This window comes from Oryzias latipes, chromosome 14, assembly GCF_002234675.1.
Source record: "Oryzias latipes chromosome 14, ASM223467v1".
NCBI classification, from domain to species: domain Eukaryota; kingdom Metazoa; phylum Chordata; class Actinopteri; order Beloniformes; family Adrianichthyidae; genus Oryzias; species Oryzias latipes.
In genome coordinates this window covers 18,731,559-18,758,385 of record NC_019872.2, presented here as the reverse complement: position 1 = coordinate 18,758,385, position 26,827 = coordinate 18,731,559, and the positions used below count along the sequence as shown (strand labels likewise).

Below are 26,827 nucleotides of genomic sequence, written 5' to 3'. Positions count from 1 at the left end.
ATTGTGACACTTAATTTAGGTAACTGTAAAGTTCCAATATTCCTTTAGCTCCCAATACCCCTAACCCTGAACCAAAACCTAACTCAGTTATCAGCACTGACATGTCTGTTCTCAATACGTTCAGTTGGTTTTTGCCAAAAGTAGCCTTTCTAAAGGACGTTTTTTCTCAAGAAAATTTTGAATCAGTCGACATGCAGGTTTTGCAACCTTCAACGATGCTCCATGTTGTCCTACTTATAGAATTTACCATTCAGTTTCAGAGTTTATATTCAAATTTATGCTGAGGTTATTTGGCATTTTTCTAAATTTTCTCCTTTTTGTGCCCTAAAAATGTGAACATAATAAAATAATGTATTTTTAAGACCAAGTTTTAGAATTCTTGCTGGTATCTCGTTGTGTGGTCCTGTGATGCTCTTATGACTTGTACGCTGCCTCTTTCTTCCTTACATCATGGGCAATGGGGAAAAAAAGGCTTAAAAATATAGAAATGACAAAACAACTTTACAGGTGTATAAACGGTGTAGCTTTCATCTATAACCCTTGTGCTATCCTATGACCCCACCCTTACATTGACGTGTTCTCCCTACCATGACAAAGGTGGATAAAGGTGGAAAGATTTCATGTAATCCATGGACACCAGTGAAGATCACAAATCATTGAAGAAAAAAGGTTCAGCGCACTGTCTAGTGGGTCTAGATGACCCAACTCCCTATTGTAAAGTGTCTAGGATAGCACAAGGGTTAAGATGAGGTATGGCCCGGATCAGGGGTCTGCAACCTTATGCTCCGGAGCCACATGTGGCTCTTTGTGCCCCCCCCCCCCCCCCCCCCCCCTTGTTGCTCTCTGGTTGACGAAAAAGAAAATGCTTTTTTATTTTAAACATTAACATATTTTTTTGGCTAATCTACAAAACAAAACAGTTGAAGCACAAAATGTACTACACCTCCAGGCTCCTGACTACAGTAGCCATAATGCTCCAACAGTCCATCGTGGTACAGCTTTATCGTTTACCAAAGTTTAACTTCTTGACAGATTTCCAATTAAATTGAGGTCAGTAAGCAAAACCAGAATTCATACTTGAGCCATTATATTATTGAACAAAATTCAAGGATTTTAAGGGAGCCATATAGTCTGAAAGATACAGTAAGGCTAACTTAAATAGCTCTAATTTGATTTTAATTTGTTAAATTTATGAATTTCTGACTGAGATGCACCAGCAGAAATAGAATAAACTGTGCATTGTTTTTTTTCTCTTTGTAACCCTTGTGCTATCCTAGGCACGTTACCATTGCGAGTTGGGTCATCTAGACCCACTAGACAGTGCGCTGAACCTTTTTTCTTCAATGATTTGAGATCTTCACTGGTGTCCATGGATTACATGAAATCTTTCCACCTTTATCCACCTTTGTCATGGTAGGGAGAACACGTCAATGTAAGTGTGGGGTCATCTAAGATAGCACAAGGGTTAATCACTACTTACATCACACTACCTGCTATTACTTTCGCTGCATTGAGATGTTCTTAGTGGTATAGGATGTCTTTTATTTATTTTGAAAGGAAGTCATGGGAACCCCTGCCAAAACTATTTCATATTATAAAATAATTATCCTTATTAATGTTTTTCATAAAAAAACTGGTAGTTTGTTCATAGTTATGATAATAGTCACAGTAACCTAAATACAAATTAGCGTCTTATTTTTCTAAAGGGTGAACCTTCTGGGTTGTGGTCACAGAGAAATTAAACCAAATGACTAAGTTTTGAAGGTTGCAGACTCCTGGACTAGATACCTTACTGAATGTTTCCTCTAGAAAAAACAAAAAAAGATATGCAACTTTTACCAAACCTTAAAAATTAGCTAAAATCTTCCATCTTTTGGTGAAGTCAGCCCTGCAATTTAAGGCCTTAACTAAACCAAACTAAAGTCTTATATGGAGCACGGAGGCGGAAGAGTCAAGAACAATGTAAAAACTTTCTCAGCTCACCTGTCAAATTTGCCTGAATTAACATGGCTATTTTTGTGTTGGAAATGGGACGGGACTTCTTGTCAAACTGGCTGTCAAAGTTTGGCAATTAAGTGTTTTTTTCTCTCTAGAGAAGAAATAATTGGATCTTAAAGTTTGATTCTAGTTCAAACTCCAACTCAATATCTAAAAGTCATTTAAAGGAATCATTTGTATCAGCTGAGAATATGTGTAATTTGTTTTGACCTTCAGATACTGGGCTTTTTCCCAAAAAGAATTGTTAAATATTTTCCCATTGAGCCCTTGTCCCTTAAATCAGGTGGTACGATCCTATTTTAATAAAAGGGCATAATGGATCTACGCACATTTGCTGCCATTCTTTTAGCCATGCTTTAGCATCCTCTGTATTTATTATCCAAATATTGAGACACCAGGAAGCACAACAAAGGTGAGACACTTTTGGGAATGTTAATTCTGAGAGAACATCATTGACAATGCAACGGAAATGGCAGAATATGTTTGATTTCCCAGTCAACTGGCTTTCCCTTAATAATGCCTGTCTTTGCGTTATCTTCTTCTGCTTTACTCCCCGATTTAGCTCAGTTCAACTTAATTCCTGTGGGACTGCGGATTGTTGCAATTCAAGGGACAAAAACAGGGCTGTACCTTGCCATGAACGGTGAAGGATACCTCTATACCTCGGTAAGTGTTCCTCATGGACCAAACAAACCCACATAAGGCAGTGAAGCTAGTCCAAAAACATGCTGGTGCTTCATCATTTCTGCAGGAAAAGTTCTGATGTTCAGCGTCCTCGCGGAGAAAACTTCTGTCTGTGCATGGACAGGGCTGGACAGACTTTGAAGACAGATGCTGACATGTTAGAAGTGATGTTTTTCTTTACAGGTGGCCTTTTGTTTTTCATTTGTATGTCTCTGTCATAATGTTTCAAAAGATTAAATGTATTTGAGCTTCCACAGTGATCCTCATTGTGGAAGTTTTATTATCAGCCTCAGTCTACAAAATATTTTGATATAAATTTGAATATGAATGTCTAATAGCCTTAGGACTATATTTGTAAAATTATAAGGATAACAGTTAATGGCCATTAGTGTCATATCCAATAATGTTCGATCGATAAAGAGCTGCTAGTGTGATCGCTTAGGTGCAGTCAACTAAACTCTATTGCTGAACAAAGCTCAGTATTATTCCAGAGACCAGAGGTAAGACATGTCATACGCTCGGTAAAACAGAGGATGGAAGATTCAATCCCTATAACAATAAATGGCTCTGTTCTTATTTATTGGCAGATGGTAAACAGAAAACAAGTATCCCTGGCTACTGCCTCAGAGTCTGTTAAACAGTGGCATGTGTACTAAAGCTCATTTTAAGAGCAGTGCCTGTCGATGTATAGCCTATTTTCCGCACTATGAATACGCTGTCTTTGAACTTGTGTCAAATATAAGACGCACCAAACTATAAGGCACATTAAGTGAGACAAAAGTCAGAGACAAGGCTACGGTCACACATCCCAAAATGCCATAGCGCTGTGACCTACATACAAGTTTTTTAGCCAATTTGGCGGCATTGGTAACCAGGAGGCCGCAGGCACAAGCTGCTTGGTGGCCTCGGAGGTATTAAGAAAAAGGTACAATTTTACGGCAACTGGATAATTCTTTGACCGTCCGGGGCACCTTTTGAAGTTGTGTGATGGCAGTCCAGTGACAGGTCGGTGGCAGGAAGGCAGCAGTGCAATAATTGACTAATTGGAGGGTCTCCAAAGTCCCCAAAATCGCCTGATGATGGGCCGATTTTATATCGCCCCCCTGCACCAATGAGGGCTGTTGACAAAGGTGATCCCCTGCCACTGTGGGTCCTGCATATAAATGGTGAGACAGCATTGATGCATTAACGCTCTTCATCCGATGAAGACCCCTGCGGTGCTTGGACCGCTTGGACCTTCGTTTTGGATGCTTGGGCTTTGTCCTTGCTGGGTTTCATGGGAGGCATGTCAAAAAATGTGTAAAGTTATAACTGGACAAGATTATAATGTGTTCTCAAAATATGAGGTGTGAATGACCACTGGTGCAGAATGGCCCACTTTTTATATACCCCCCAGCCGCCCGGTGGCACTATGTGGACAGCCAATGTCCGGAGACATTTACATATTGTCCAATCAGAGCTGTTGCCAGTCTGCTGCCACCGCCCTGATTATGCGCTCCAGATTAAAAGGCCCTCTCCCCTTTTTAGAATTAAAAATAAGGCTTTATAGTGCGCTTTATAGTGCAGAACATATGGTGTAAAAAGGTCAATAGTAAAATTGCTTTCAAAATACATTTTACAAGCCTTTGCAGGTTTAAATTTCTTTCAATGTAAAGCTTAAATCAAATAAAACCCATCAGCACTCTGGATAAGAACTCATGTCACTTTGCTATCACAGGACAGTGCACTCCATTCATGGCAGTTTTTGTGTTTTCCATCATATTTTTCTTGAAAAAAACAGCACTAATATCATGCCAAACACAGTACAGATGTCCTTGATGGGTTGTTACAAAAAAAAGTATTTTCTTTTGCTATAGCATTTTGCTACATAGACAGTAATAGCGGGTTAATTTGGTTTTAGTAAAACTTTTTTTTTAAAGAACGGCGTTCTTAACTGACCCATTATTTGACTTTTTTAAGCACAGTATTGTCTGCACGGTGGCGCCGTGGTTAGCGCTCTTGCCTCACACTGACCTTTCTGTGTGGAGTTTGGCTGTTCTCCCCATGCATGCGTGGGTTTTCTCCGGGGACTCCGGCTTTCTCCCACCGTCCAAAAACATGCTTCATAGGTTAATTGGTCACTCCAAATTGTCCACAGGTGTGAATGTGAGTGTGCATGGGTGTGTGATATGTGTGACCCTGTGACAGACTGAATGAATAAAGCACAATATTTCCTTTCAGTAAAAAAAAATATATATATATATATATATATTTGTGAGAAACAAGAAATTAATAACAGCAAACATCATCGGAAAGAAAGAACTCATGACAAAATAGATAGTAATTTAGGTTTTGTTCATATACTTTGTTTTTTTTCTTTTATTTCTAAATGTTTAATGTCTTCTGCCCTTACTTTTAGTAAAGGGGGGCATTGGAAAAATAATTTTTTAAAACAGCATGTTGGCAAATTCTGAAAATAATAATTATTGATAAATTATTATTTTTCTGTATATTTTATTTTTGCATCAAATCTTTGAACTTTTCTAAATGGTCCCCATGTCAGATCAATATTGTGTCTTGTTGTGTTTTATTTACTACAGTATATAAATGATTTTAATAATCAATCTAATTCATTTCCTTCAGGATTTCTCTGTTAGAGTTGACAAAATGAGATGTTTAAGAGCTGAAGTGGTACTAAGGCCTTGTATTGACACAGCCCTCATGTTGTCCATCAGCTCAGCAAAGCCATAAGTACTTGCACCTCATCATCATCATCATCCACTGTGTCCTTGTCATGTGAGCTTCATGGCGTGTTTGAGAGCACTGTGGACAGACCATACATGTGTTCTGCCAGACAGTATTAATTGCCGGTGTCAGCCGGGGTAAAGCCGTCTTCATAAGCACATCTGTGCCTGTCTGACTTATGTAATTGTGCATTTACGTGTGGCTCCGCAGCCACATCAACCACCTTTCACTGACAGGACTGAATAGGCTTCCCGTCGCCCTGTGGATTGCTGCAGCAGTGACTCCGTGCTCTGGGAGTGTGGTGGCTTCACTGCAGCTGGGCAGATTTCACAGCAGTTCACAGATCACACTGTGTGCTGATGGGACAGTCGCAAGACGTGGAAAACCCATGACCCCTGCTGTCCACATTGGGTACTGCGTGCCAATTCTTGCAAGGATGTCAACATTTTCGCTCAGGAGCTTAGATTTCATGCAGGGGAGTGCATTTCAAAATGAAAATAAACAAGATATAGAACATTAGTCAGAGCCACAACATTTATTTCTGTTCATTAAACTCTTATTAGTTGAAGATGTTAGTTACTTCAGGGAGCTCCTTGCCTGTAATTTAGGAGCTTTTCTGTCTGTTTTGCAGTAAGTACACTTCCAGTGCATGGCTGCATGAAGCTTCCTGAAGCAGAATAGATGTAATCAGGCACCAGGGATGAAGAGGGAGCTGATGCGTGTGGGGAGGCAGGATTGAGATAATACTCTGCATCACAAAAAGGTTTTTCCCGTCTTAGGGATTCTCGGCACGGACGTTACACATTACCTCTCTCATCTACTGTCATTCAAATTTCTGGCTTGAGGCAAGCAGAAGGGAATAAAATCATTTACCCTGAATCTCAGAACATGGGTAAAGAGGGAGGTTTTGATTAACTTCCAGGCCTAGAGTCCACTGTTTGGATGGAAATATTCCCTCGTCCCTCATCTCAAAAATGTGCCCCACATCGACAGCCATTATTCATCTGTGCAAGTGAGCGTGGTGGAAACGTCGAAAAGTCTGCTCTATATCATAAGAATGATTTATTTTACTATCTTTTCCATGCTTGCAAAATGTTTTGATTTTCCTCTCCAGCCCTTCGGAGACTCCTGGAGTGAAATATCAAATCTGTCTATCTTTAGACTAATTTCAGGAGAGTTATTATGAAGGGCAATTATAGGAGGACTTGGGAGAGGGGTTATCTGCGGTGTCACGTCAGATGTGTGGCTGAAGGATGTTTTGCTGAAGTGATGGCTCCTCTTTCAAGAGGGACAAAAGTGTCAGCCTTGAAGCTTAAGGTCGGGAGAGGCCTCACCTTTTTTGCTCTCCCCTCAATCGGCTTTATTATCCGGCAACTCCTGTGTCCTCTCTGAGTGATCCCTGCTCTCCTTCCTGTCTTCCCCACTTTCCCTTCTTCTGTCACCCACGCTTCCCACCCTTCTTACTTTCTGGCCTGATTAATAATGAATGACACGGATCATCTATCGATCCCGTCCTCTGCCTTAGCGCAGCAGAAGATATCAAACCTGTCAGTAGATCTTAAAATAACCCCGCCTGGCGGGATGGAATGTGTTGTGCTTTTTTTTAGGCACGTTTTTTTTTTTTTCCCAAAGGGTGGGAAAACATTTGTGGAACAAACATTGGCTGCAAGGAGCAATTGGGCATTCATAGATGACAAAGAAAGTCCTGCGAACGGTGGCCCTGAAGTGCAAATCACACCAACAAATCATGCAATGCAAAAACAAATCAAAGATCAGAACAACAACAACAAAAAAAATAATAACAAACCAAAAAACTTTCTAGATATTAAAACAAAATTCTAGAAACCAAAACACAATTCCAAAACAATTAAATGAAGAAAAAAGGAAAATTTTCAGAAAGTTGTAGTTATTTCAAGAAATCTAAATAAAATAACAAAATACAAGAAATATAAAGAAAATGTAGGTACTAGGAGGCATTACTGATTAGATGATAACATTTGAGTTTTTTCAAATAAGTCTTTAATGTCTGCTTACGAATAAAAGTTTTATGATTAGTACGGAGCACATCCAGTCACTTCATGCCAAATAACTTTCAGTTAAAATTATGCTCAAACATGATCCGGTCTTTGATGTTCTATAGTACCTACATAAAAAAATATTTTGGAAAGCAAAGTTGATTTCCAGATATCAAAATAAAATGTTAAAGAATGAAGCACAAAAAGAAACCATTTCTTGTTGTGTTTTGGTTTTTATATATTTCGCTTTAATTTTTTTAATTTAATTTAGTTTTCCGAAATGTTAAATTTTTATTCTACTTGTTTTGGAATTGCGTTTTGCTTTTTTATTGTCGTTGTTATTTTTAATGTGTTTTTGTATTGAATGATTTGTTGGTTTGATTTGCACTTCAGCTTGGGGCTGGATGAAGCCCATCTATTACACAATTCAAACATGTAGTTGTAGAGTTAGATAAGCTAATTCTTCTCCAACAGTTCTGCTACATCGTCTGTCCATCCGGGGAGAGGATCCCTCCTTCATGTGGACATCCCTGAGGTTTTTTCTTTTTTTTGTTTCTTTCCCCAATCCATTTTTTATAGGAGTTTTTCCTGACTGAGATGAGGGTCTAAGGGCAGGGATGCCGAGTTTAGCTTAGTCTGTTAAGTTTAGTTTAGCCATTACCTGTTGAATTTTGTGACTTATTTCATGGTTACTATACAATCACCGGTATGAAGCCCACTGAGACGACTATTCTTGTAGTATTGGGCTATATAAATAAAATTGAATTTTATTAAATTTAGGGCCACTGTACCTTTGACACCATCTGAGCTTAAGAAGGACGCTGTGATGAATAAAATCATGACTTGTATGTGTGAAACTGGAAGTCTGTTGCACCGTTCAGTCTCCACTAAACTTGGACCTAGCTCTGAATTCCTGGCTCCCTGAGAAATTCGGCACTCAGCCATTTCTGCCCTGCTGCACTGACTCAATCAATCCAGGAGATTGTCTCTGCTTCCTGACAGGGGAAGGAACCTGTCGAGACCAGACCCTGATGCACACCAAGAGATGTATATCTGTCTCCACTGGTTAATTTCAGCAGTTGAGCAGAGCTCAATAAATGCTCTGGACAGAGGGGAGGAAGGTGTGGCTGGGGCATGGTCATTTACAAGGCCTGTCTTAAGTAATGGATTTAATCAAATTCATTTCATTTGACTGTGTTATTTCAGATTTAATCAGTCATAGATAACTGTCAGAAAACGCGGCTGCTTCAGCCAAAATGTTCCTTTTTTTAAGAACATTTCAGGAAAAAGGGTTTTAGTTTGATTAACCCTTGTGCTATCCTATGACCCCACCCTTACATTGACGTGTTCTCCCTACCATGACAAAGGTGGATAAAGGTGGAAAGATTTCATGTAATCCATGGACACCAGTGAAGATCACAAATCATTGAAGAAAAAAGGTTCAGAGCACTGTCTAGTGGGTCTAGATGACCCAACTCCCAACGTTAAAGTGCCTAGGATAGCACAAGAGTTAACTTGGATTCTAAACAGCCCAAACAAATGCAAATCAGTCCTTCGATAGATTGGAGAGTCCTTCCGACTGTTTTGAGCTCAATTTGTCTCAGTACTTAATCAAAAGTTGCATTCTCTGTGTTATAGAAAAAAACTACTTTTCTTTTAGCACTTTTTACCCTACATGTGTGTTGTTATTTGTATTGTAGAAAACTCAAAAAGTAGAAGACTCCATTATTGCCTTCAGTAATGTATGCAAGAACACAAAATAGAAAGTGTTGAGCTTTAAAGGAGAATCCAGGTTTGGAATGATGTGGTTGCTGTGTGTGTTAGTGTACGGAAGAGGATTAGGGCCATGGACAAAGAAAAAAAAAGGCATAGAAAATTCTGACTTTAAACTCAGAATTCTGACTTTAATCTCAGAATTCTGAGAAAAAAGTCAGAATTCTGTCTTTAATCCCAGAACTATGGAGGCCTGTGAGCTACTTCCTTCAGTTGGCACCATAACACCTTTTTTTTTACCATATGGGTGAGTTAAACAGGAGTTGCCAACATTGTTTACAAGGGCAGAACTAACACATGTAATGCAAGGGACTGAATTTTAGTTGATTTAATACTTTTGATCTTAGGTTACTATCATTTGATGCATCTGTTATGGAAATACTGAAAATTAAAAGTAAGTAACAAAATAATGAGAAAAAATGTGTTTAATTATACATATTTCTTTAAATTTCACATATGAAATAAGAGGCTGGGATAGGCTCCAGCAGCCCTGTGACCCATTTTGGGACAAAACGGGTTCCGAAGATGAATAGAAAATAAGAAATAAAGTCAAATTAGAAGGAAAAGGTATGTCAGTTATCTGCAGGTATTCTCAGATATGTACTATCGCACCTATAAACAAGAAAAAAAGACAAAAAAAAAAAAATGAAGATCGCTTGACAGCAGTGATAGCACCACACAAAGCATATACAGAATAACAAAAACTATATTGTATTAAATGTTATGAAAGGGTATGATTCAGTGACGGGGGACCGTCGTTTGCAGAGTGTTTGTTTGACAATGGGATAATAAAAGAGAGAACGTGTCACGTGAAGAGAAGGCTGAAAACTGAATGTTAAAGTTTAAACTAAAGATCGGTGGGTATCATGCATAGTAAAACACGACAATCTGTTAGACATATGTAGAGAGTATTTTCTGAAGGCTATAAAAAAACGAACTTATAAGGTAGTTGTTGATATAAACGGGCACGACAATGGGGGTGCTAACATATCACAAAGCCTTTTTTGCACCAGCTATGCAAAGCCCTGCATGGCTGATGCAAAATGCTAGCATAGCCTGCTGCCCGTTCATTTACAAGAACCAGTTTAAAACAATTTTTTTTTTACTTACCCTCGGTTCTTCCAGTAGCGAAATGACCTCCTCTGGTAAACCTTGATCATGTAAAAAGACATGTACAGATGTCAATTTTGTTGGTTTAACTCCTGCAGCTCCTCAGACTCTGCAGTGCTGGTGGATGTGGCTCACATGCGCCAGTAGCCCAGAATTCTGAGATTAAAGTTAGAATTCTGACTTTAAAATTAAAGTCAGAATAAAATCAGAATTCTGAGTTTAAAGGCAGAATTCTGAGATTAGAGTCAGAATTTTTTGTGCCCTTTTTTTTTTCTCTCCACGGCCCTAATCCTCTTCCGTAGTTAGTGCTACATACACGTAAAACACCAGACTGATACAGCTAAAATAAACGTATATTTACAAAAACACCCCACCAAAAATTTTGATAGAGCGCCTTTTACCTCTCAAAATCTCTTTAATATCAGCAACTAGATTGAATCCATGTATAAGGTGCTTTGGAATTTAAGGTGTATAGTTACAGTAGTGGGTTTAAAATTTGTCATCTGGACTTGGTTTGTAAAGTTGAAAACATTTCACCTCTTATCCAAAAGGCTTTGTTAAATCTGAAATAGCTGGTAAAAGAGCTATTTCAGGATTGACAAAGCCTTTATCAACTTTAAAAACCAAGTCCAGATGACAACTTTTAAACCTACTACAGTGATGGAATCAACCTGGATGAATGAGAGTCTTCACAGACAAGCTGTATAGTTTTATTTATTTTTATTTATTTTTTAAATGAAGACTTTTAAATGTGCCTTTTACTTTTGAAAATCCAGTATTTTGGTTGTCTCAGCAGGTCTCTGCTTCTCTTAATCAATTCTTTCTTGTTTTGGCTTCTCTAAGTTGTTGATGTTCTGTTTGAATCTGTTTTGAGCCCAAAAAAAGCATTTTTATACAGTAAATCCTACATGACATTGAACAGTTATTTTGTCTGCAGGTTTTTTTTTCCTTTGATAAAAGCTCATGTTATTTCTATGTCCTTATTACCACAAGCATCTTTGTGCTCTTAACGCTCTTTTAAGATGGATTTTTGAAGAATAATTTGTCTTTGTTTCCTCTTTTAATATTTTCTTCCAGGAGAACTTCACCCCCGAGTGTAAGTTCAAAGAGAGCGTGTTTGAGAACTACTATGTCACGTACTCATCCATGCTCTATCGTCAGACCCAGTCTGGCCGCTCCTGGTATATTGGTATCAACCGAGATGGTCAAATCATGAAGGGCAATCGGGTAAAGAAGACCAAGGGAGCGGCACACTTTGTGCCTAAAGTCATAGAAGGTTTGCGTCCTTTGTGGGGTGTTTTCCGGTTACCATCACCATGGTAACCGGCTTCCTCTTTCTCATACAGTTGCGATGTATAAGGAGCCATCTCTCCACGAGCTCACCACCGAGCCAGTGAGTCCTCCTCGGAAGACAGTGAGGACGTCAGATTCACCAACCCTAAAGAACGGACAGAAAGAAGCTCCCAGGGCGGATGCTTCCTAGCACAGGAGGAGGAGGAGGAGGAGGCTGGGATGAAGGGCAGCAGTGACACTGGAAACACAGCTGTCCACGAGGCAGTGAGGATGGCACGAAAGGGTGCTCCAACCCCCCACCCCCCATCCCCAACGCCACATCCCACAAGTGCACTGCAATTCATTGAGGAGCAAAAGGGTCAGCAGTCCATCAGCAGGAAGGGAGACCCCGCCCTCATCTGAAGCAGCCTAGCATCACAACCAGGACCACACCCCCTGTAGTCCATTTTATTATTTCAGTGTCTTCTGTGACTTTTTAATGCTCCTTTTTCCCCCATCTTGGATTTTTGTCTGTCAGATGAATTGATTTCTTTGCTGCATCATCCCCCCTAACCACGAGGCCCTTTATCTGCACAGAAGGTGGAGACCCTGTGGCCAAGCTGTCAGCATCCACCTACCAGCAAAAGCAAACCATCAGGGTCAAGTGAAGTTCAAAGTCAGATGAACCAGATTAGGCTGCAAAGCAATTTGCAGTCAGACTCGATCTTTTACAGTTAATCGCATTAGAACTAAAACCAATCAGTTGGGTTTTGATTTTCATCTGTGTCCTTGATTATGATTTGATAAGAACGATGCTCAAAAGGAGACTTTTTTATGACAATATGACTAAAAGCATGAGCATGAAAATGCCTTACGATGACACTAAAAATGAGGATTATTTTCTTCACAAAAAAATGACGAAAAAGTAGAAATAGAATTACAAATGGTTCAAGTAAATTCATGTCAACAAACATCTTAATAAGGAGGATTTTTCAAAGCAATTCCAAAAGGTCAATTCAAATAGGAGAAAAGAGATCAGTGAGTGTGTGTGCTGACTTGATAAAGGGTGCAAATAAGCAACTGGGACTAAAGTCAAGCCCGGGACGGATCTGAGCTGAGAAACCTGAAGGGAACAGCAACATTTACTTCACTCAGCATCTGCTGTCAGCATAAAGGCGAGCTTGAAGCCCCACATCAAAGCCAGAGAGCCTGTGAGCTGCTGCACTTGTTATTCTGATAATGTCTACTAGCTTATCCACTCACTGGCTTTATTAAATCACCTTGGAAGAATTGCTATGAAGAATGGAGTCATCTGAATGAATGTCTGGGTGTGCTTAACCTCGTGTGAGTGGGTGTCTGTGGCCGTGCATTCAGAGTCTGTGCTCGCTTGAAAGTAACTAAGAAGAGGAGATCGCTCCCTGTTTGCCCTTCAGTCAAAGAAACAACAAATTTCTTCTAATGTGGGCATCTATTTTTCTTTTTTTCTTTTGGAAAGCTTTAGTGCAGCATGAGGCGGGATTCCAGGTCAGACAGAGTTTGTGAGAGCTGCACATATGAAAACCACTAAAAAAACTCAGTTCCCCCATTAAACAAAGAGCATGCATGGACACCATTAAAAAAGACTGCAACTAGGCCCCTTTCTTTCTGTCTGTCAGGAATTATAACACTGGAACTAGGGGTGTAACGATTCATTTTAACAATGACTCGATTCATATCATGATTTGTGGTTACCGATCCGATTCATAGTCGATTTTGGTTGATTTTTCACTGACCAAAAATTGATCCAGGACATCTTTAGCCTAATATTCCAGCAGTGTGACTCAGAGATAAATACCTGGCTACTGAACAGTGCAAGAGAAGTTTCCCTTGTATTTTTTGCAAGATATTCAAGTGTAAATCAAAACAATCCAAAAGGAACATTATTTGAACATTCTACCACACTGTATGGTCACATGTCTTTTCTAAATTCAAAGTGTTTGGACTGGAATGATGGCTTAAACATTTTTTGCTGTCATGACATGTGTGTTGGTCATTTTTACCCACCGTGCCTATTGGAAAATATTGGAATATTGGAAAATGGTATTTTTCAATATTGATTATAATCAATTTATTTCATTGTGAAACAATTTTATAATGGTTAAGGTCAATACGATTTCATTAACTTGTCTCAGACAGATCAATTTGGTTGGATCGGACAAACAAAAATCAATTATTCAATTTATCGATTCATTGTTACATCCAAAACTGTAACCCTAGAAAAGTTGAAAAATAGGGGTTACCATGAATTGCATTTGAATTTGTAACTGTGTCCCAAAGAGGTGATGGTAACCGGATGTGAAACGAGGGCTATCCAAATGTGTCGAGGGTGAAAGAAAGTCAGAATTTGTGAGCAGAATTGCAAAGAGGCTACGGCTTGAAGGCGGTTGTTTGGAAAGAGTGAGGGATTAGCAGGTGAATTCTTCAGGAATGTTGATAAGGAAGGTACACAGGAGAAGAGGTTCAGCAGTTGGGAGGCAACGTGTGGATAGGATCATGAAGGTGAGGCTCGGCACACTTTTGTGGCCGGGAGAATATTCCAATTCTAATGGCAAGTTGTAGACAAATAAAATCTAAATTTTCCAGTTCTGTAATCAAAGAATCTGCATATACATTTTTCAAAAACCCTTACAGGAATTTCAAGGTGCAGATTGAACCAAAAATATTCATCTTTTTTTTCGTATAATAAAGTGCACATATTTCAAAGTAATCCTGAGTTGGATGTAACTTAATGTCAAATACAGGTTTTTCCGCACATGAAAGCTGCCGGGCCTTACTGTATTTTGTGTCAGTCTGAAGGAATGCAACAGCAAGTTGTTTCATGTTGATTTTGCAAGTAGATAAGGCAAGAACAGGGAAAGCTGTAAATATTGAATCATGTGGGGGAAAAAAGGAATGATTTCTTTTGAAAAAGATTTAGAATAAGAAGCGTAAAACTCAAAAGCAATGTGAAACAGGTGGAAAGTGCAGCTGTCTTGTCGTAGGAGGTCAAAAACCCAAAATTGACTTTTAAAGTTGTTATTCTGGTCCAAAATCTGCAATGGGTTTAATTTCCAGCACTTATTGTTACCCTCTACAGTTGCATGTGTGAATCAAAAAAAAAAGCACATGACTCAAACAAAAGTAAATATCAATACTAAAAGTCAAACTTCCACCCTGCTATTGCTGCAAAAAACAAAAGACATTTAAAAGTCCATTTTAGACTCTATGAACATATCTGGACTCAAAAATATAGTTTGAAAAAACAAATTAATTAAAAAGAGCACCCACACGTATTTGTAAGAAAATACAAAAGTTTTAGACGGAACAAAAACATTTTCATAAACTTGAAAAACTGGAAAAATGTTCCACCCTCCAGGTGTTCAGGCAGTCACCTGAGAAAGGGTTTAGACAGGCTTTTGAACGTTGAGTCAATAGGATTGAGGTGGTCTTAGCAAATTTTAGGCATCGTCATTTCATCCCAAATGTTAAAGAACCCAAAGATACATTACAATAAGTACAACCTAACGTGTTTTAGAGTCGACTTTAACAAATAAGTCACTGCAAACAACTTTAACGGGCGTTTTTATAACCTGCAATGAAAAAAAGAGCTATGCTTTGTTTCTTTTGTAGTTTTTTCGTTAAAGTGTGCTCTGAGAGTTTTCTAAGAAAATCCACCAAACTGGTTTCATATTAGTTGGAGGAGAAATAAAAGTTTCTATTGCTTTACTAATTTTCTTTTAAAGAATTTCATCATTGTGGTGACTCCTTCATACAACTACAATCTTATACAACCTTAATACATGGAAATTTACTTATAATTGCATCATGTGGCGCAAAATTTAAATGTTTTTTTTTGTTTTTTTCATGTTTGTATGTTGCTGAATTGCTGTTTTTATTTTTCTTGTTTGATGTACAGAAAAGAGAGGGCTTTTGTAGGGAATGGAAAGAGTTTTACTTTTACATCCTGGGAACTCTGTTGTGTTTCCAATCAATCAGTTCAGGAATGGAATCCAAATAGAGAAAATGGTTGAGAGTTCCATAATTCCAGAGAAAAACTGCAGATGGACTTTCATTATCTCAAATCTGCCTGTTTGCATTTGTGTTAATAGTGTATTTGTGCACTGTTTGTGTCAAACCTTATAGGAAGTGGATTATGCATATTTATTTTTCTCCTGTAGTACCGTATGTCCTTTAGTCTGCACCAAAACATATCCACTCTCATACGAATCCTAAGTGAAATTCTTCCAGCCAGAATGCCACTGTGCAGCTCCGCTGTGTTTTTGGTGACAGATGCAATGAATTCCTGTGAAAACAGCAGAATAACTTAGTTGTGCTTGTGCCTTGGTGGTCATGCAAGTCTTCCAGGGTTGTTCCACAAAGGCTTATCTCTTGCTCTTTCAGACTGTTGACTTCTCCATCTCTCTAAACAATCCTCTCGTCTTCCAGACACAAAAATTGTTTTCTGTTTTTGAAGGAAGAAAAAAAGAAGAAGCCATAAGTAAAGTGAGCCTTGGTACTGGTCAGCCACTGAGAGCTGGCCTGACTCCCCAGTCCCCGCCTTCACGAGTGATGGCAGGGATTTAAAGACATGCTGGACTCCTCAATATTGAACAGAAGATCACATGGTTGCAGCTTTTCTGAACACTCCAAAAAGCAGCAAGACAAAAGCCAGCAATATGCAACGAGACCTAGCAGTCCAGACTCAAGGAGGGAAAACAAACCTACAAGGCTCACTTCAATCGAAATCTGCAGGCAACTATTGTAATCTTTTTCTTTTTTCTTGAAGCATGCACTTGTGACTCCTCAAGGTTGACTCTCTCTCTCAAGAGACAAGCCCTTGATTCGCCCTCTCTTCATGTCTGTCATTTAACGTGTACATTTCTACTACAACTCCTATGAATCAACGGAGGAGTCCTATTCTGGAATATTATTCAATAAACAAACATATATTTCTATGATTGTAAAATGTGGCCCTGATGCTTTTTTCTTCTTTTTTTCAGTTTCTTTCATTTTAAATGTAGTGCTTTTTTCTCCAGGCATCATAAAAGGTCATCATCTTATTTTCTTTTCACCTTCATTCACCCCTGCATGGATAGATAGATAGATAGATAGATAGATAGATAGATAGATAGATAGATAGATAGATAGATAGATAGATAGATAGATAGATAGATAGATAGATAGATAGATAGATAGATAGATAGATAGATAGATAGATAGATAGATAGATAGATAGATAGATAGATAGATAGATAGATAGATAGATAGATAGATAGATAGATAGATAGATAGATAGATAGATAGATAGATAGATAGATAGATAGATAGATAGATAGATAGATAGATAGATAGATAGATAGATAGATAGATAGATAGATAGATAGATAGATAGATAAATGGTTTGTCCCAGGTGTTAATGTCTTCTTGTTTATCAGACTCCATGCAGGATTGTGCGACATCTTCAACATTCATAGTTCACTCAGCCTAAAGGTTTTTTTCTTTAGAAAAAAAAGGTAAACATATAACAACACTCCATGGCACAGAAAGTCTGTAAAGAATTCTGCTTTTATGAAAATTAGATGAAGCCTGAATGGTAATTTTTTTTAATGCGCTGAGACTCAAGTGGATTGTGGGTTGTAATGCGTTAAAGTGCGAGCTGGGCCTATTACCTTACAGGCTTCATGAATGTAAATGATCTAAACTGAAACATCTTTACTCTTAACTGCAGATTTTGAACAGGATTGTATTAACCCTTGTGCTATCCTATGACCCTACCCTTACATTGACATGTTCTCCCTACCATGACAAAGGTGGATAAAGGTGAAGAGGATTTCATGTAATCCATGGACACCAGTGAAGATCACAATTCATTAAAGAAAAAAGTTTCAGCGCGCTGTCTTGTGGGGTCAAACTGTTGTGTTTTTTAGTTATCTGAGTGCTTGGGTGGCACTGCAGTTTCTGTAGCTTATGTGAAAGCCTCTCATGAGATGAGCTGCAACGAGTATGTTTGGAAGATTAAACCACTACGGTTCTGCTTCTGTCCAACTTACACCAAAATAGCATGTAGCAAATAGCATTTTGATGTTATTCTCTGCTCAGGCTTCACCCAAGTTAACAGCAGATCTCAACCGAGCATTAAACCCCTTAACCATTGTGCTATCTTAGATGACCCCACCCTTGCATTGATGTGTTATTCTTACCATGACAAAGGTGGATAAAGGTGGAAAGATTTCATGTAATCCATGTACACCAGTGAAGATCACAAATCATTGAAGAAAAAAGGTTCAGAGCACTGTCTAGTGGGTCTAGATGACCCAACTCCCAACGTTAAAGTGCCTAGGATAGCACAAGGGTGACAAATATCCCGGACGAGCCCCCACGTGTGCCATGTCCCTGATCCAAGGAAAAGAGAGAAACACTTCCTAGTTCCAGACAGACAGCAGATTCCTCTCAGGAATTCAGTTGCGCTCTGGAGCAGTGTGTTGTGGGAGTTTTTAAACCCTGCTCCCAGCCTGGTCATTGGGAGAACTGGAAGCCTCAAAATCAGCTCTACAAGAGGCGGAGTCAGCAACAATGGTGAACCTTGACCTCTGTAGGAACTAAAAATTCACACACACACACAAAGTAAGTTACACATGTTACAAAAGTTACTTATTGCACAAGTAAATAAAGCAGAATGTTGTCCCAAACAAATTGATGCTCATACAGGCATAGATGATACATAAACTCAATTGTTTAGCATCAGGGTCCTTTACAGTTATAACATTACCTGATTTCCATACATTTCAGAAATCATCCTTTCAACAATAGACTGGATTTAAAGGAGCAGCAGGAGAATTCTTTCAGGAAATACATGAAAACTTGATCAGTTTGGATTTTAACTTTTGACCAAGTTCATCCCAAAAAGTATGTATACTCATCCCAAAAAGTATGTATACTTGCCTTTAGGCTTTTGGGAAATGTTTTTTGGTTGCACTGAAATATAAAATATTTTACTGAATAGAGTCTGAACAATAAACTGAACAAAAGGTTTTGTAACAGTAAGATTTTCTAATGTTTCACATCCTTTATTTATTTCTCTGTAGAAAAAGAAAGAAATACATTTATTTTACAATAAGTGCTTCAAAAGAGGACAGTGAGTATGTACGCATGATGCATAAGTCAATCATGCATAGAGAAATAAACTCATTTGTAGTTCAAAAGGAAGCAAAAGCTGAAACAAGATGCAAAGTTTATGAGTGCATCTCTGTAGAGTCGTAAATCGTTTCCCGGAACCAGAGCATTTTTACTAGAAAAGTATCAGCAAGTAAACGGCAGCTTTTAGTTCTCTGAAGCTCATTAAATCTCTCTGTAACAACTGTGGTTGGTTAATGTTTGACAGGCTTGGTAATTAGGCTTCAAATGATCCTTCAGAACTAGCTGAGCCGAATCTGATCTGGCAGATTATTGTGAGCTCTGGGCTGTCACTGCTTTTACGACGTGGAGACGTGGTCGCGGTCAGGGTCACACAGCCTTCTTTCCCCTCTCTGATCCTTCTTATGCTTCACTGCAGCCTTTCAAAACTCACGCAAAGCATGAAAGCTGCATTTATTTAGGACTAACCGCAGTAAACACACGCCGACTAAACAGAGCTTTACGTTTCTTAATGCAGCAAATGCAGATTAAGGCATTAAGCCAAATATAGTTCTTGTGAAAACTGCGTCAACCAATTACTCTCAGCATCTTCATGTTTCCATTGAATGTGGGCAGAAGAGGCTACATCTTACGTTAATTACCTTTTTTTGCAGAACTGGATTAAAGTTCCCAGGGCGCAGATGAGGATGGTGACAAACATGACAAATGGCTTTCATTACGGTGCTTCCGATGAAACAAAAGATGCAATTAAATCAAATCCTCCGTTTCAAGATCATTTCAGCGAATTATCCTTCATTTGAAGTTTTCCGACTTGTTTAATCTGTGGGTCATTGCGCGAATGAACAAATCCCAAAAACGTAGTTGTCAAAAACATGCAAAAATGTCCCACAAATTATAAACTCATTGTGTCTTTTATCCAGTTTTTTTTTTCTATGAATGTAGATTTTTATTGACCGGTCAGATTTCTAGTTGTAGTTTCAACCTGGAAAACTGCAGAAGTTTTTGAAAGAACAGGCATCCCATTCTTTCTGCTAAAACAGTGACTCCTTTCTTTTACCTCTGCTTTGCACCACAGACAGCTGCAGGACTTCTAATGTGAATGGCTTTCTTTTGCAGGTTTCAGGTGACTGGGCTCAATGTCTCCTCACAAATATAGAAATATAAAAACGCAGTGGTAGCTTTTCAGCTCATAATACAACTAAAACAAAATTCATTTCAGGAAAAAAACTGCTGAAAAACAGGTGCATTTGGGGTTTCTTTTATGTAAATATTAAAATGTTTGTAAGCTTTAAAACATTTTAGCTAATTAACCTTTGTGCTATCCTAGGCACTTTAACATTGGGAATTGGGTCATCTAGACCCACTAGACAGTGCTCTGAACCTTTTTTCTTCAATGATTTGTGATCTTCACTGGTGTCCATGGATTACATGAAATCTTTCCACCTTTATCCACCTTTGTCAGGGTAGGGAGAAAACGTCAATGTAAGGGTGGGCTCATCTAAGACAGCACAAGGGTTAATATGACTGATAAAGTAAACCTGAAAAGGGCCCAGAAATGACAAGACAGGTATGTCCTGTTTTGTGCAATTGCCTAGACCTCCTCTAACACTAACATTCACCCTTGAAGCTACAGACACACCGGGCATGTAACATGTGTTCAAGAACGCGCAAAAGGTGCCCAGAGGTGGGCAAACTGCAGCCCGGAGGCCATAGGCATCTCACTACACATACATTGACTTTCGCTGGAAAAGATTTGTTGATGATGTGGGTTTTCTGAGTCAGACAGCCATTTTTTCGATCATTTGAACAGCACATGAACGCTGCAATTCTCTAAGTTTGCTTTTTCTCTGGTGGACATCAACCCATTGGTGCACCGGTACTGAAACGAGAGCAAAAGAAAAGCCACAGTTTTGAAATAAATAAAAACTCCAAAATGTTCTGTTTAAAAAGATATATATTTATCTTCAATCGAAATTAAAGCTTGTGTTCGTCCAGATTACATGTTTTTTTTTTCTTCTCTTTTTTTATGAGGTGGGTTACCAAAACACGTCATTCATCTTCTCCTGGTCAAATTTAAAAAACGTTTGTGGCCCACAAGTCAAAAAGTGTGCCCATCCTTGATTTAGCCCGTGGTGTTCACACTGGACACATACCAAACTGACAGGTATCTGAGCAAAAATATTCTATCCTACTGTGCTTGAGTCCCTTTGAAGTTTCCTTGCGTCTCAGGAAGTTCATGACAAATTCACAACCTGGAAACTTTAAGGATGTCTGACTCACAGATGAGAATATGACTGAGGCAAGAGTTTTAGTTCCTTCCATCTATGGTATAGTTTCTTACAGCATTATGAATTATGTTCTTTTTTTAATTAATAAAAATTAAATCTCCTATTTTGACACAATAGAAGGCTTTATTTATTAAGGGTATAATTGATAACATAAAAGCAAGCATTGTGGTGTGGAGACCAATGAGGAGCAACAGTACCTTTTCTTGGTGTTACCACATTAACCACTAGATGGCAGCCTCTCGCTTCAGAGTTACCTTCCATTTGGTTTGTGCTAATGTTTTGAAAAAAACTTTGCCACAGGGTAACAGGATATTGACTCACTGTGGTGAGACTACAGGAGTGTCAATTTTTCATCCCCAGATATTTCTATATATATATTGGTTTCAAAGTTTATAAAGGCAAAAACAATTCTTTAGAACATCAAAAGCATGCAACAAGGAAGATTTCAGGTGTTTTTCACAGGATTAACACATTTAAAGTGACTCACAAAGGGATGTAATTGGAGTTAAATCACACAGATCCCATTAGAAAAACTAGAAAAGGCTGGATCCTGATCCTGATTACAGTCAAAAACAACACTTGAACAGTGACAGTAGACACACCCTGTGGAATATAAATAGCTTTAACATGTCCTGTTTTGGAAGTGTCTCTTCTTTTTTCTTGAGATGAGTCATGTGACTAGTGAAAAAACTTACCTGAAATTGGAAATGTTGTGTGCAGAATTGGTTTGACATGACTCAGCGACAACCGTCAGTATCAGCCTGTGAAGTTTCACTTTGGCAAGATTCTGAAACCCACTCATGGCGGCTCGTATTCAGAAAAGACATTCACAGATATTTACTTTTTTACTGAAATTTGTTTTCAGCCCTATCGTTTTTGCTCGCTACCATGTTCTTTTTTTCCAGGAAAGGTCAGGCCACAACAAGTACACGACACAACCGGTTGGACTACTTCCGTTGCTCACCAAAGTCCCACAACGGTTTAAGTTTATGCATTAAAAATAACGCAGAAATTTGACACATAGAGCAGTCAGGAGATCATTTTTCCCCATGTTTTACATTTAAAATCTATTTTACTTAAAACTAAACTAACTAACTAACCAACTAAATGTGAGCAAGATGACTTTCTCTTTAGGTCTCAAAGCATAGATTACAGTTTGTTGGCTTCTGTGGTTATGAGAACAAACTGCCAGCTCAGTTCCGCATTCTTCCCTACATCCCCACCTTAATTTTTAGTTTCACAATAAAGATACTTTGTAATCCCACGTTTTTACATCACTGATATTTCCCAAAGACTTGGGTGTCTGGAGCACTGGATAATGTAATACAGTGGGTAAAAGTGCAAAAGAAAATGTCTTTTATTCAACTTTGGGCTTAAAATATTCATGAAGAACATCCTTCCGGGAAGCCACTTCTGCTCACATTTAAGAAGAAGAAGAGAATAAAAGACAAGGCTTTAACGATTTTCTCACTTGATGCCTGTTTACAAAAACTAGAAAAATAAATATTAATAATGAATATTACAAAAAACATCTTTGGCATACTACAAATGTATTACACAGGCATAATACATATTGAAACACTGTGTGAGACTTTAATTTTTCTCATTTATTGAAAGAAAAAGGAAAAAAAAACTTTGTTTACAAAATGAAAAACAATCGTATTTTAGAAATTGATACTGAAAAATATTTTTAATTTGAAAAGTAGCTTTACGCTAAAATAATGCTTATAAATAATGCTTATAAAAATACAAAAGATAAGCTCATAAGTCTAATAGAATGCTTCTTAAGAGATTTATTGAATTAACATCTGATGAACTTTGGCCATTCTATTCTATCCTCCTTTTTTTTTAAATAAATTGGAATTATAACCAAATAATATTATTCAGTCTTAATTAATAAGCAATTTCCAAAATCTTTTATTTAAAAAATTGTTTTTGAATCTTTTCTGTGTTCTAGAAATCTCACAAAATTGTGGGGTTCCCTATTAAAGTGTGCAACAAGTATACAATGTCTATACTAAAAGTGAGATGGTATACTTTTATGTACTAACCATATATTGCAAACTTTCAATTTAGTCTGAAGGAGTATTCAGTCAGTATACTTCCAACATTACATGCAAATAGCCAATATAGCATACTTTTTATACTTTTACTGAAGCATACTTAGCAAAAAGTACACTAAAAGTTTGTTTTACTAAGGTTTATGAATTAAAATGGCTGTTACTCCCTTAGCAAATGGTAGTACACTTGAAGTTTATTTTGTTAAATACGTTTGCTTATTAATTATACTTCAGTATATTTATGTGTACATAAGTATACCTGTGTACTATTATGCCTCTCCTCATATCGAGGAATTATAGTGCTGTATAATATTGTGGTTTTAGTTTGGTTTAGTTTCGTTTTTCCTAATGCACCTTTGTGATGTCATTTTTTTTTCATCTGCCCCTCAGGGATAAATAAAGTGGCTTAAATTGAATTGAAAAAATATAAGTAAAATAATATTATGGACCATGCATGTGTAGAATACAAACTGAGTACTCCTTCAGACTAAAACATTTTTATTTTACGAAATTATATAAAAAGTAAGCTCATATTCAGTAGGTATAATTGTAGTACTTTAAATTGACTGGTTTTTGCCAGGGGCTGTTTTGTTTAGTTATTTGACTTATTTGACTGAGTTATTTGTTTTTGAAGATATTTTTCTGGCTTGAATTTTTCTTACAAAACAAAAAACTGCATTTGACTAGTGTGATAAAAAATAATGTTGTACATATAAAATGTTGTATAATGCTAGCATGCCATTTTTCTGGCAGTTTAAAGAACAATATAATTTATGAACAGAAGTAATATGAATCTACAAATATTAGAAGTTTATGTGTAGCGGATGCATAAAGGATTTGACTTTAATTCTTGTATTTACTTTGCTGATTGATGAAACTTAAACAGTGCTGTTGTTGATACCAAATCATTTCCGGTATGCGGCGTCGTAGAAAAAAAAGAAAAACAGTGACGTCATCACGAAACTTCAGGTGTTCGTTCAGACAACTCCTGGGTCGAAACTGCGTGCGCGTACCCGCCCCCCACCTGCAGCAGAAACCGCCTGAAAAAGCTCGCTCCCGCCGTTCCCGCCCCATTTAAGGTGCGGCAGGTGAACAGGTGCGAGCAAGAGCAGCGACCCAGTTTAAATTCACTCCAACTACCGGCGTTGTGTGACTTTCTTCTCGCTAAACCAAGGAATACAAGCAGATATTTTGTCAGAGGAGTGATTTTATTGAACTTTTGTCAAAGAAACGTCGTGTTTTGTTTTTTTTAAATCGAAAACAGCTGCTTTTTATTTTTACTTTTTTTTACATATATATTTAATTCGTAAAAGCAAGTGGGGGGAACGATGGCCCACTCCGGTATGCAGATTTTGGGGTTCGCTCTCGGCCTCCTTGCGGTGTTTGGACTCATCATTGGAACCATTTTGCCCCAGTGGAAGATGTCCGCCTTTGTTGGCTCGAACATCATCACGGCGGTGTCCATGTACGACGGATTATGGATGTCCTGCGCGTTCCAGAGCACGGGCCAGATCCAGTGCAAAGTGTACGACTCCATCCTGCAGCTCAACGGTGAGTAAACCACCGAAACTCCCCTCTCCCTCCCTTTCACCCCCTGAGTTCCTTGTTCTCCTTTTATTTACCCCTACGCCCTTAAAAGTTAAACACCTGTGTACCCTTGAAATCCCCTCCTTTCCTCTGTCTTTGGTCCCAATTCCAGTTTTTCATTCGACAAAAGTACAAATTCTTCGAGTTTTGCTTACGTTTAATGAGGCATCCAACTATTACCTTATTTTTAACATTTAAATAATTACGAAAGTGGATATAGTTTAAGCTCCGCCCCCCTGTGTTTTCCTTTTAGAGTTAAAACCTCCATTATGAACGAAGGCCCATGGTTTGGCACAGCAGGTGTGGTTAAAGGTTAAACACCCTTATGAGGAACTGTTGGGCAAACATTTTCCCCTTAAAGGTTATCGACGCATGGGTCCTAAATATGATAAGTGTGCAGGAAAAATAATACATTTTCGATTCTGTTGGTTTTTGACTTTTTTTTTTTTTTTAGGAATGACAGATTTTATTGAATGGGTTGGATTTGTGAGTTTTCGGAGTGGTGGCTAGATTCAAAGATGAGGGTTAATGCTGCTATAGGTCGTCTCCCAGGAACAGGTACAGGGAGTGTCCTCTTGGAACATTGTAACCTGAAACCTGGTTAAACCTGTTTTTGTAGATTTGCTTAAACGCACCAGAGCACATCCGACCCCCCCCCCTCAACCGCCTTTTCACGCTTTCCTGCCCCACAAAAGTCGTTTTCCCAACTTCCTCCCCACGTTTGACTTAAAGATTCCAGCATGTGCAGACTGTGTGACGTTGTGATGATCAATTCCTCAATTACCTCTTCCTTCAGGTGCTCTCCAGGCAACACGCGCCCTCATGGTGTTGAGCATTGTGGTCTCTGTGGCTGGTCTGGGTGTAGCTTGCATGGGAATGAAGTGCACCACCTGTGGTGGAGACGACAAAGTCAAAAAGAGTCGCATTGCCATGGCTGGAGGCATCATCATGCTGGTTGGAGGTGAGACGCCTTTTAGTTGATTTACTTGCCCCTCCCCCCCTCGGTGTGTTACTAAAATCTTTTCCTGTCATAGCTCTGTGCGCCATCGTGGCCTGCGGCTGGTACACGAACGACATCGTCCAAGCTTTCTACAACCCTTTCACTCCCGTCAATTCAAAGTGAGTAGCGTCCTTTTCTGGCTAAAAGTCGAGGTTTGCAGCATTCTGACGGGTCAATCTGCTTTTCCTGTAGGTATGAGTTTGGCGCCGCTATCTTCATCACCTGGGCCGGTGCCTTCTTGGGTCTCATTGGGGGGTGCATGTTGGCTGCATCGTGCCCAAGACAGACATCAATTCCTGCTAAAGGCAGATATCCTCAATCAACAGCATCCTCCATACCACTCAAGAGTCATGTTTGAACCACCCGGACTTTGTTTTAACTAAAATACTGTTTTTTTTGTTTTGTTTTTTTGTATTAGTTTTAGCTCTGCGATGGGGAGAATGGAAAATACTCATGCAGTCGATTTTAAATGCTGCATTTTAGTTTCTGCAGGGCTCCTCTTGTCATGTTACTGTATATCTTAAGGAACTCATTAAAGTTTTTAAATGTCAGTTTACTGTTAATGTTTTGTTTTTGGGGCCCCGTCTTGTTTTATACCCCTGTATCATGTTGTGGGCATATCTGCAAAGCACACCTTCAGTGAAACCAATGCAGATCCTTTCAATTTTAGTTTTTTTCCCCACTGTGGCATTGTGTTGCTATTGTCTGAGCATGGAGCGCACTGAAAAGATCAGATTGTAACAGCCTAAACGATGTGCTATTGTCATAATCAGTGAAGACGTACCCCTATATCTAACAAAGTTATGATTGTTTCCAAATGTACATTAAGTCGAGCCTTCCAAGCCTCAAACCACATTTAATGCTGTTGTTGGGTTTAGAGGATTGGCTAAAATTTCATCAATGTTCTGCATAAAGTTGCTTGTGATTTTATCCTTTTTTATACTTTTAAATTTGTGTATATAATAAAGAGTGAAAAATCAAATTGAAAGGAATAATTTTGAATCATTTTGTTTTTGTGATTCAAATTGCTTCAATAAAGGTAAAGGCTTTTTTTATATATATATAAAAAACAGATGCGTAGAGAATATTGGACCCTGGAGACATCGTGGCATCCTTATTACCCATGATCCCTCATTTTAATATGGACACAACCTGATATTTACT

The 26,827-nt window shown here is 38.4% G+C and overlaps 2 protein-coding genes across 2 annotated transcripts in view; both read left to right on the top strand.

Moving 5' to 3' along the window:
* LOC101164584 (fibroblast growth factor 11) overlaps positions 1–16,560 on the top strand; it is a 41,179-nt gene extending 24,619 nt beyond the window's left edge. Inside the window, exons 3-5 of the mRNA XM_023962578.1 lie at positions 2,561–2,664; positions 11,382–11,580; positions 11,651–16,560. Of these exons, the coding sequence (XP_023818346.1) occupies positions 2,561–2,664; positions 11,382–11,580; positions 11,651–11,787 (440 nt within the window). The 3' untranslated portion in view covers positions 11,788–16,560. The remainder of the gene's footprint in view (positions 1–2,560; positions 2,665–11,381; positions 11,581–11,650) is intronic.
* Positions 16,561–24,145: 7,585 nt separating this feature from the next.
* LOC101158790 (claudin-7-B) lies at positions 24,146–26,655 on the top strand. Its single transcript, XM_004076571.3, has 4 exons — positions 24,146–24,627; positions 25,460–25,624; positions 25,698–25,782; positions 25,856–26,655. The coding sequence occupies exons 1-4, from the start codon at positions 24,405–24,407 to the stop codon at positions 26,019–26,021; spliced, it is 639 nt and encodes a 212-aa protein (XP_004076619.1). The 5' UTR covers positions 24,146–24,404; the 3' UTR covers positions 26,022–26,655.
* The last annotated feature ends 172 nt before the right edge of the window (positions 26,656–26,827 follow it).